This window comes from Manis pentadactyla, chromosome 3 (genome assembly GCF_030020395.1).
Source record: "Manis pentadactyla isolate mManPen7 chromosome 3, mManPen7.hap1, whole genome shotgun sequence".
NCBI lineage: Eukaryota > Metazoa > Chordata > Mammalia > Pholidota > Manidae > Manis > Manis pentadactyla.
Genome location: NC_080021.1, coordinates 18,489,795 through 18,501,917, shown reverse-complemented (window position 1 = coordinate 18,501,917; position 12,123 = coordinate 18,489,795). Strand labels below are relative to the sequence as shown.

Here is a 12,123-nt window from a genome sequence, read left to right as displayed (position 1 = left end):
ATCTCCTCACTGTGCTATTGAACATACCCATCATATGAGCTTTCAGGGGCCCCTCTCACCCTTTTTGTCTTCCCCTTTGGAGGCTCACAGGTTTGGTGATGCAATTTCCACAAAACTTGTGATCTCCTGAAGCACCTCCATCCCACCATGCCACAAAGAAGGCACAGTTGAATGGACCAAAAAAAAAAAAAATCACTGACAAGCTTGCAGCATTCAGAAAAAGAATTAGGTTGTCTTCTACTCTCTGATAGAGTCAATGCAACCCTTTAGTGTTCATGGATTTCCACTTTTTTCCTACTCCAAATGAGGCCAATTTAATCAACAAAAGTCAGACAGAATACATTTATTTAATAAACAAAATACATAGGTGAGGGGATACAGGTGTGTTTCCATAATAACTTGTTTTAGCATATGCTGCCTGCTGTGAGCGGCTCATAAGAACCTGGGGTATACAGAGAAAGGCTTTAGATCTTTTCACAAATTTCTTAGGGTAGAATTGTCCAAAAGTGATGACTCAAGCCACGTTGCTGAATTGTTTTTGCAGTTTTCAGAAAATACCCCCACCTAACCAGTTTCTTTTTACCATGTGCACTGTATGTGTGCATATTTGATAAACACACATACACACCAATTCCCCTTTACATAAAATTTACCCAGAAGTTAAAAACAAAACAAAACACAAAACCTGACAGCTAAATACTATGACATCCCAATTAGTAAACACAAAACAGAACGCTTGACAAAAATGAATAAAATATACCACATGCACTCAGCTTCCACACGGTAGCACGCAAGCGAGGAGGCCGCTTGTGATGACGTCTATGGGGAGTTTCCTTTGGTGGACTGTCCCAGCGGAATGGCCATTCTCAATTATTTTGATTTGCTTGTTGATCCATTGATTATTTAGGAGCATGTTGTTAAGCCTCCATGTGCTTGTGAGCCCTTTTGCTTTCTATGTGCAATTTCTAGTTTTATGCCTTTGTGGTCTGAGAAGTTGGTTGGTAGAATTTCAGTCTTTTTGAATTTACTGAGGCTCTTTTTGTGGCCTAGTATGTGGTCTATTTTGGAGAATGTTCCATGTGCACTTGAGAAGAATGTGTATCCTGTTGCTTTTGGGTGTAGAGTTCTATAGATGTCTATTAGGTCCATCTGTTCCAGTGTGTTGTTCAGTGCCTCTGTGTCCTTACTTGTTTTCTGTCTGGTGGATCTGTCCTTTGGAGTGAGTGGTGTGTTGAAGTCTCCTAAAATGAATGCATTGCATTCTATTTCCTCCTTTAATTGTTAGTATTTGTTTCACATATGTTGGTGCTCCTGTATTGGGTGTGTATATATTTATAATGGTTATATCCTCTGGTTGGATTGACACCTTTATCATTATGTAATGTCCTTGTGACTTTCTTTGTTTTGAAGTCTATTTAGTCTGACACTAGTACTGCAACACCTGCTTTTTGCTCCTTGTTTGCATGAAATATCTTTCTCCATCCCTTGACTTTTAGTCTGTGCATGTCTTTGGGTTTGAGGTGAGTCTCTTGTAAGCAGCATATAGATGGGTCTTGCTTTTTTATCCATTCTATTACTCTGTGTCTTTTGATTGGTGCATTCAGTCCATTTACATTTAGGGTGATTATTGAAAGATATGCACTTATTGAGATTGCAGGCTTTAGGTTTTGGTTACCAAAGGTTCAAGGTTAGCTTCTTTACTACATTACTGTCTAACTTCACTCATTTATAAGCTATTATAAACACAGTCTGATGATTCTTTATTTCTCTCCCTTCTTTTCTTATTCCTCCTCCTCCATTCTTTGAATGTTAGGTGTTTTTTTTCGTGTGTGTGTGTGTGTGTGTGTGTGTGCTCTTTTGTGTTTCCTTTGACTGCTTTTTTGGGTAGTTGATTTAATTTTTTGCCTTTAGTTAGTATTTGGTCCGCTTTCTTTGCTGTGATTTTATTTTCTCTGGTGACATCTGTTTAGTGTTAGGAGTCCTTCCATCTAGCACAGTCCCTCTAAAATACCCTGTAGAGGTGGTTTGTGGGAGGCAAATTCCCTCAACTTTTGCTTGTCTGGGAATTGTTTAATCCCTCCTTCAAATTTAAATGATAATCATGTTGGATACAGTATCCTTGGTTCAAGGCCCTTCTGTTTCATTGCATTAAATATATCATGCCATTCTCTTCTGGCCTGTAAGGTTTCTGTTGAGAAGTCTGATGATAACCTGATGGGTTTTCCTTTGTAGATGACCTTTTTTCTCTCTCTGGCTGCCTTTAATATTCTGTCCTTGTCTTTGATCTTTGCCATTTTAATTATTATGTGTCTTGGTGTTGTCCTCCTTGGGTCCCTTGTGTTGGGAATTCTGTGTGCTTCAGTGGTCTGAAAGGCTATTTCCTCCCCCAGTTTGGGGAAGTTTTCAGCAATTATTTCCTCAAAGTCACTTTCTATCCCTTTTTTTACTCTCTTCTTCTGGTACCCCTATAATGTGGATATTGTTCTGTTTTGATTGGTCACACAGTTCTCTCAATATTGTTTCATTCCTGGAGATCCTAGCTTCTCTGCATTCCTGTTCATTGATTTCTATTCCATTAATGGCCTCTTGCATCTCATCCATTCAGCTTTTAAGTCCTTCCAGAGATTCTTTTATTTCTGTATTCTCCCTCCTTAGCTCTTGCATATTTCTCTGCAAGTCCATCAGCATGGTTATGACCTTTATTTTGAATTCTTTTTCAGGAAGATTGGTTAAATCTATCTCCTCAGATTCCCTCTCGGGGGAGGATGTCTGGGTTAGTCTGGTCTGTATCAAATTCTTCTGCCTTTTCATGGTGATAGAGGTAGTCGTAGGCAGTTGGCATGTGTGTCAGCTGGGAGATCAAAGTCCCTTTCCACTTGCTCCTGGCCTTCCTTTCCTGGGAGAACGGTGACCCCCAGCGGCTTTTACTGGGCAGCTGCGTGCAGACGGGTCTCTGATTCTTGCCCCGCTACTGTGGAGTAAGCTCCGCATGGTTGTTGTGGGCGTGGCCACTTTTAGGCTGCTGCTCTGCGCTGGTGGGGCCGCACCAGAGGGGAAATGGGTGGGAGGCTGTTTATCACTGTGAGGGGCCTCCGAGCTGCGTTGTCGTCCAGGGCGTCGGGGCGCCTGGACTTCCCCGGGATTCCCAGCTGCTCGGCTGAGTGTGCTGGGACGCCTCCATCCAGCTGTGAGGCCCCCGTCCCTTTAAGACCTTCAAAAAGCACTTGCTTTTCTTTTGTTCCAGGTGCGCTGGCTGTGGGGACCCGCTCGCAGGTTTTACTGTTCAGTTTCCCTAGTATCCAGCACACCACGCACTGTGTGTCCGTGCTCTGGTGCGGATGGCTAGGGCTGGGTATTTAGCAGTCCTGGGCTCCCTCTCCCTCCCCGCTCTGACTCTCCTCCTCCTGCCAGGAGCTGGGGTGGGGGGCACTCGGGTCCTGCCGGGCCACGGCTTGTATCTTACCCCCTTCGCGAGGCACTGGGTTCTCGCAGATGTAGATGTAGCCTGGCTGTTGTACTGTATCTTCTGGTCTCTGTTTTAGGAATGGTTGTATTTTCAAAAATATATATGTTTTTGGGAGGAAATTTCCGCTGTCCTACTCACGGCACCATCTTGGCTCCTCCTCGCCATTCTCAATTTTAAGTTACGTGTGAGACATGTGTGACCCATTGGATATTTGTCAAGTGACACTGGTGCTTCTGTTCATGCCGTGTTCCGTACATCCTCCGGCAGCTGTCCGCCTCAGAACCCGAAGGCTATTGCGAACTCCCATAGTGCTACCTCGGGGTACCCCATGCATTGGCTCAGAAGGGTGACCTGCATGGCCGGGGACCCACCTTGCACTGGATGGCCCCAGGCTTGTGGTAGGCCACCTATGGGATGCCCCCTGTGAGGAGCTCTGGGGGAGCTGTGGCTGAATGCTTCAGGGGCAAGGTTAGAATGGATGTTTCTAAAACCTAGTCCCTCGCTTTCAAAGTCGACAGCTTTCATCTCTTTTGCTCGACGCTCCAGCAGGCTTCGTATCCTTTCAGTGCACTCATTCTGTGATGTCAGTTTCTCTTCTTCAATCTGTTGTGGGTTGGTGGGGGGAAGGAAAAAGAAAGCTCATTTATTTAAAAAAATTTATAAACTACAGAAACAATAATTATTCTGGTTTAAAGTGAATCATAAAAATGTCCACTCTGGCTATTTTAAAGTATGTACATTTAAAAATCAAAGAGATGTACTGTAGGAATCATATATAACTTATATTGCTAAAATGTGTAAAATCAAGTTCTTAAAAGCAAAGGTAATAATCTCTATTGAAACAATAAATCAGGGCAATTATCATCAATGGCTACCAAATCCATTAGGTAAAAAGACTGAAAAAGAAAATGTGTAAGGAGAATCTAGCCTCATTAGATACACCATAAGGTCACTCTATATAATAAATATGGTATTGGTGTAGGAACCAGTAATTAGTAACATAGAAACAGAATGAAGTTTGTAAGTTTTTAATGCAGGACAAAAGCACTAATTAATTTAATGGGAAAAACAACACAGGCACAAGTGGAAGAAAATAAAAATGGAACCTCATCTGATACCATATTCCAGGAAGATCAGAGCATTGAGTGAAAAACAAACAAAAACTATAAAATTTCCATTAGAAAGTTAGGAGATGCTATGTACTTAGAAATCAGTGGTTGGGTAGCCGTCATAATCAGTTTTGGACAACTCAAAGGTTTACAAATATATATAGCTGACTATAAATAGATTTTAGTGTGAAAAATACACAATAAAGTCAATGACAATGGGAAAAAGTTGATGGAGAAATTGTTAATGAATGAGAATATCTGAGCCCACTCATCAAATATGACTTCAAAGTGGGACAACTAGACATTATATATCTTTTGATGTGATGCAAAAGGAAGTGTAACACAGTAACCCTTATGAAAATTCCTCACAAAAATTTTTAAAAGGAAAAAAAAATTTAAAGTAAATATAATCATGCCCCTAGATCTAATTACCAGTTTACAGGAAATGTAAAGTAAAGAGGAATGCATTAAATGACACCATGAGGATGGAATCAGCCAAATTCAAATGTGAGAATTCCTACAAAGCAAATGACCCAGTCCACAATAATAAAAAAAAGGGCACGGGAGACTAAAAGGCTTAAAAGACAATCAAATGCACTGTCTACACCATGTTTGGGCCCCAATCTAAATAAACCAAGAAGACCTTTTTTTAGATACAAAGGGAAATCTAAGTATGGACTGAGTATTAGGTAATCTTAAACATTTATTATAATTTTGTTAGTTAACACAATGGAATTATGACTATGTTGAAGTAAAAGAGTCCTTATTTCCTTATCTGTGTTGGGAGTGAAATGATTCTGTGCTGGGATTTGCTTTAAAATATTTCAGATACTCTGCCCCCTATTCTGCTCCCCTAAAAAGCTGCATGTGGAGTCGGGAAACAGATGAAATATAAACAAGATACTGATAACTGTTGAAGTTGGGTAATGAGTATTTGGGGACTTAATTGTACTAGTTCTTCATAATTTCACTAATACTTTTTCTGTATGTTTGAAAATTTCCATGATACAAAGTTTTTAAAAACTAGGAAATAAAGAGTATTTGTAAAGAAGTATTAAATTAGGTTTCAAGATACTTGAGGACTTAAGCCAATAGTCATTGTTCTCTACACAGAAATCTAGCTCAACAAATGTGCTTAATTTTTATGTATATATTTTTTACTAAGTTATCATTGATATACAATCTTATGAAGGTTTCACATGAGCAACATTGTGGTTACAACATTCACCCATATTATCAAGTCTTCTCTTATGTGTTGTTTTTTAAAGTGCCCTTTTAAAAACACACGATTTAGCATGGAAACACATGCAAATAAAAAACTGCCACATAATATGATAAGATGTAATAACAGATTTATAAGGTAAAGCAGAAATACAAAGGGATGGAGTACTTCACTGTACAGGGGAAGAGGAGTAGGGCAAAGAAGTCTTCTCAGAGAAGGTGACAGAAACTGGATTCGGAAGGAAAAGCACAGTTTACCAGAAGACAAGGGAAGGGGAAGATATATTCAGCAGAGGGAACATGGGCAAAGACATGCAAAATGATAAAATGTGTGTGGGCAATTACAAATAGGCCAGAATGGACTTTGGTAGGGTGAGTTCGAAAATTATGAAACTCTAAGTACTAAAGTGTCACAAAGGTTTAGAGAGGGCACTTCCTAATGAAGGTTGAAAGAGAACCTAGATTAGACACAATGCTTCTTCTAAGGGAAAGATATCAAATTGTTAACTGGTGATTTCTGAGTGGTGAGATTAAAGACATTTTAATTTCTATTTGTTTCTCTATAATTGCCAAGTTTAAAAAAATATGCATTTGTAAAGTAACTTTTCCACTTTTAATATCTACATATAAACTACCCAATTCTTATAGAATTAAATTTATATATCTGTAAGGATTCAAATAACTTCAAATTTTTCTTTTAAATCTTTTCTATTTTAAAATTTCAAAAATCCATTTATTAAGAACATTTCATTCAAAGGACCTAATAAAGGATAGGCTTGTACTGAGTATTTAACTAATTTGAATGCCCTGTATATTATTTGAAGGAAACTCCTGATAAAAATATTAAACACATTAATGCTTATCCACTTTCATCCAGTAAGCACAGCTTCAATTTTCGTTGCTGAATTAGTTTTGTCATTTAAGAAACTCAGAATATTTTTCAATAAAAATTAAAACTAAGATTTGTGATAGGTTATATTAATCCCCATTTCTTTGAAAATATCTTATTTATTACTGTAAATAAGAAAGGTGGTTTCACTGGATATAAGACTTCTGAGACTTCTCTCCTAACCTATCTTCTCTGAAATCAAATGTGTGAATATTTTCAGTTCGGAAGGTCCTGTAAGATATTCCAATTGTCAATTCTTATTTAAAAACTACCAACCATCTTGTTGATATTAAGTGAAATATTCAGGGAAAATTAAAGGAAATAAGACAGAGAAAAGCCCATTTATACTTTGGAAATACTGCCACTTTTTATGCATGTATGGAATGCACATAGAATTTAACATTTATAGTTATGTTGTCATTTTGCTGAAACTTTAACGTAAATGAAGCACAAGGAAATTTGCAGTAAGACCTCATGTGAGCCTCAACTGAGGCATCCTCTGTTGGTGTCTCGACCTGGAGGAAAATTCTTGGTTCATTTGGAGGCTGAAAGCAATCTTCAAACAGAATTATTATTCATCCAGAAAGAACTAACATTCTCTCTGGTTCCACCTCTATTTTCAGATGACTGTTTCTTATCTGTACAACCAGTAGGCACAAAGTACAGAAAATACGGATGTTACGATGTTTTCAAATCATACCATGGGTATATCACTGCCTTGGTAGTTGCCAACTGACTGACCCCAAACTGCTTTATAGTCATGCACTTCACTTGAAATATAAACATGAGCCCTAAAAATCAAGTAGCAACTCAAAGCACTGTAGATTTATTCCACTGTTTCTTTTATTATTTTTAATACTAAATAATCTTATGCATGTCTATTATCAAATACAAACCACCACAACCAATCTACCATGATAATATAGCCATTATAAGTATTAGTACAACTCACTTTAAGTGCGATTTGTCTTTATTTTATTCAACACCTCATAAGCATTTTTCCACATTAATACTATCTTTATAGCCATTATTTAAATGGTTGAGTAAGATTTTATTAAGTGGCTTGGTCATAAGCACTTAATTATTTTAGATGGTTAGGTGTTTTAAACCATTATAAACCATGCCATAGGTAACATATTGATGTGTATTGCTTTTCCTGTATTCAGGATTTCTTTTCTCTAAATTCTCTAAATTCTTTGCTTAACATTTTTGAAGATCAATTTATACTTCCAAATTGCTGTCCAAAATGCATTAACAATGGATGAGAGTGCCACTGCACTTCCGGCAATGGTATCAGCCCCATGCCAACATTTTACGTGATTTTGTAGAACATAAAGGCCTTAGTTCATATATTGAAATAAGACTACACCTAAGATACTAATTAGCTCTCTTTAACTCGGAGCCACTAGGTGGAGCTAAAAATACAAATAAAACAGTACCAATATTTCTCTCATAACACTGTTACTGAAATACTATAGGTTTCTCTTTTAGTGATAATTTTGAAGCCTAAGAGATGGAACTTTAAATTAAATTTTAAATATGCAAGTTGAAATCAGGCAGATTTAAGAATTCTGTACATGGGACAACTACATTTTTCTAAAAATTTATATGTGTTTCTGCCTTCCCATTTTAAATGAGAAACACAGTTGAGATAGTTTTTAGAGGCAAGGAACTCTTAAAGGAGCCAGTCATAAAGACAGCTGTGCCAGAGAAATAGCAACACCTTATTTAGGTGGAGTTTTTAAGAACATATTTTTTTTAATAGAAATGAGGTATTCTATTTTTATCACAAGAACTGTAGAAAGTAGAGGAAAATCTATGGGCCAATTAATGGTCCAGAAGCAATGACAATTTTTAATAGACAAAACCATTAGGCACGTGTTAACTCACAGGGGACCTAAGACCGTGCCAGCTGCTGGGAACTTATGGCCCAGGAATTCTGGAACGTAGCGTTCCACCCTGGATACAACTGATATCCTGCTGCTACTCAGGACAAATGCCTTTCCTCTCCTTCTTTCTCAAAAGCTTCTACCCATTGTTCTTTCTCCAACACACACACACACACACAGCCTCAGTACCTTAAAGGACACAAGTGAATTCAGGGATTCTGGTTCTAATATACATGACAAAGAATAAGTAAAATAAATAAAGCTACAGCTAGAAATAATATTTTCAGCCTGACTCTTCAACTGTGTAAAACTGGTTTCACCTTCTCTTTTCTAGTAATGCATCAATCTGTACAGTTTCAGACCAGGGATGAATGAACAAAGTATATTCCTGATCCCTTTTCCTTGTCTCTCTCAAGCAATTACTAAAGTTTTTTCCTTCACTATCCAAGTTTCTCTCCAATTTCTGTAGGTACAACTAGGTACACAAAAGAAGTGAGGAAGACGGAATCAGAGCTATCCTTTTACAATTCAACTGTCTTCACATAACTCCACATCATTCCTCTAGCAATTACTACTTAAGTATATTCCTTTAATATATCACACTCATTAATTTTAAGGTTCATTACTGAATCAGTAATTTTAAAGAAAAAGAAAACACTACCAAAACTAGAATTAAGGAAATATGGTATTGTGAAAACAATCTAATGCCACCTCTGTCATGATTTTGATGAAAGCAAATACTGGCACAATTACTTTTTTCTATTACGTATACCTGTTGTTTTAAGAGTGCCTTGCGGAGGGAGACCCTCTGTTCAAGCTCCCGAAGCTCCTGAGCGTGTTGTGCCTCAGCCTGCATTTTGATCTTGCTCTGAAGTTCAGTCAACAGCTCCAGTTCCTGCTGCAGCTGCGTTTTCAAAGCCTGGCACTCTGCCTCCTGTGCTTCATCCAAATGCGGCTGAAAGAGAGAAAGAAAACAGATATATCCTCCTGTGAGCTATCTTTTCATGACCTTTGGAAAGGAGGAGGTGTAAGTTAAGACAGACTACTCTTCTACAGGGCACAACTGTTCTCTTTTACATCTTGGAGTAAACATCTCTGGAAAAGGAAAACACAGCAACCAATGACGGCATTATAAGGATAAAGCTATCATAAGCTATTCGGATGATGTCTAAATAATCATTATTTTTTAAAGAAAAACAGAGAATCTGATTGATATAAGACTGTGAATCTCTTCTCTCCAATGGAAATAACTACAGAACAGGGACAAGCATGCCACAGCTTATGGGCCAAATCTGAACAGCTACCTGATTTTCTGTTTTTGTTTTTCAATAGTCCACTAATTAGGAATGGTTTTTTACATTCTGAAATGGTCACATTTTAAATGGCTATGTAAATACCCACATAATAACCCCAATTTTTCCTCCTAAAATATTTACTATCTGGCCCATTAAGAAAAAGTCTGTAAACTTACATAGCAACTATTTTGTACCCGCACTCAAATGTGACCATCTGGATTCCCGATAAAGTACTACTTTTTGAACACTGCTTAACAAAGTTGCTTCTCCAATCTTGATACACTGTTGGTATATGTACTAAACCTCTGCAAGGCACCAGCAGAGAGCATACGTGGAACCTCATGTCCAAATGTATCAAAGAGAATTACATATGCATCATGCACATTTCCAAGCAATGCTGAGAACAAGAAGAATATGGACCACCATCACTATTTCCCAAGGTGCAGCAGAGTTTTCATTTCCAACTTAATATTTCAATTGTTGGGATTTTATTCGGGCGGTGGAAGGAAAGGGGCACTAAATTTGTTTTGCCTAAGCAAAGTAAACTTACAGCTCGAGTGGAGAGCATTTCATTCATGTTCTGGTCATACTGCTCAGTTAAGATGGCTAAGTTTTGCGTCTGCTTCTCCTTAGGGTTTACTCTTTAGCACCACGAGCAAAAACCTGAAAGTCAGCTAACTAATCTTTCAAAGGTCAAAGAAAAGTTATGAGGCAAGAGAAGGGACAACCCTTCTTGTGGTAATGATACCAGACATGAACTATATAAAGACTTTTGAGATAAAATAATTTGAGTTCAGAAACAGAATAACTCTGGCTTTAAATCACAGGTTAATTATTCTATGAACTCAAGTTTCAACAAAACTTAGTAAGATGAGATATATTTTATAAGGTATACCCATCAAGCCTACAAGTAACAACACTCATTTGCTACACAAAGGCAGAACCTATTGTTGAAATTATTTACCTCAATATATATACTGCCAGATATTGAATGGTTGACTAAGTGTGCAAATGCATGTATGACCAAACACTCTTGTCAAGGAACTAGTTCACACTCTTTGCTCCCATACTGCAAAATCAAATATATATCCTTTTCTGCATTTTACACCAATTGAGGTACTAAGTCATAGTCATGTACCTTTATTCTGTGAAGGGTCAAGAAATGTCTAGCTAGAAAGACAAACTCTTGGTTTAGTTACGCTTAGCACTGCTCTTAAATACTGCCCTTGGTTAATAAAATTCCTCCAAGTTAGGCAGAAATGGAACAATGAAATTTAGAATTCTCTTCTGACTTTGTGTAACAGCCTCCATTCTTTAAAAAACTTTTAAATATTCAAATATATTGCCAAGAAAACTATAGTCACTCCATATCACTAGCTAATGACAAAAAGAAATAACCTGAAATTTTTTCTCAACAAGATTAATACTTATACCAAGAACAAACTATATTCCTCAATGTTTCACTCAAGTGAAAGCAGGATAAACATGTTCCAGTTGTTTCTTAATCACTTAATACTGACAAAACGTCACCTAATGGCAGACAAACAATAGGTGTTTACCCAAGTCATTCCTCAGAAATGGTGCCCCAATGTCTACAAATACTGTCAGCTTACCTAAGTGTGCAAACTGAAGTCCTTCTATCCCCCTTGTCTTGGAGAAAGTTGGAATAGTTGCAACTATTGAAGTTGAAGTACTACTTAGCAAGTACAAATTTACCTAAAAAGGTTGCAACTATTACTTACATAAATGAAATGACATGATGTTAAAATAGAGTCTGTTTTCTCCAAGAAGGGACTAGGTTACCAAAGGGAAGGGGTTGGGGAGCGTGGGTGGGGAGGGAGGGAGAAGGGGATTAAGGGCACTATTATTAGCACTCACAATATAGTGGGGTCATGGGGAATGCAGCACAGCACGGAGAAGACAGTAATGACTCTATAGTGTCTTACTACGCTGATGGACAGTGACTGCAGTGGGTTGGGGGGGACTGGATAGTAGGAATGAATGTTGAAAACACAATGTTGCTCATGTGAAACCTTCTTAAGATTGTTTATCAATGATACCTTAATTTAAAAAAAGAATCTGTTTTGTTCAAGTTGTGCAAGTATATAGATATATACAACTAAGAGGAACATGGTGATTTTCTTTCCCACTGAAGTAACAGAACAATTTCTTTTACAGAAAATCTTGAGCTTATGTATCATGAGAAGGATGCTTTCTATCTGAAGTCTGACTACGACTGTGAGACATCATTTTT

The 12,123-nt window shown here is 37.7% G+C and overlaps 1 protein-coding gene across 1 annotated transcript in view; it reads right to left on the bottom strand.

Moving 5' to 3' along the window:
• Positions 1-328: 328 nt before the first annotated feature.
• The window catches only part of LOC130682823 (serine/threonine-protein kinase TAO1-like), a 220,647-nt gene continuing 208,852 nt past the window's right edge, over positions 329-12,123 (bottom strand). Inside the window, exons 20-21 of the mRNA XM_057497771.1 lie at positions 9,347-9,529; positions 329-4,069 (exon numbers count right to left, since the gene is read on the bottom strand). Of these exons, the coding sequence (XP_057353754.1) occupies positions 3,743-4,069; positions 9,347-9,529 (510 nt within the window). The 3' untranslated portion in view covers positions 329-3,742. The remainder of the gene's footprint in view (positions 4,070-9,346; positions 9,530-12,123) is intronic.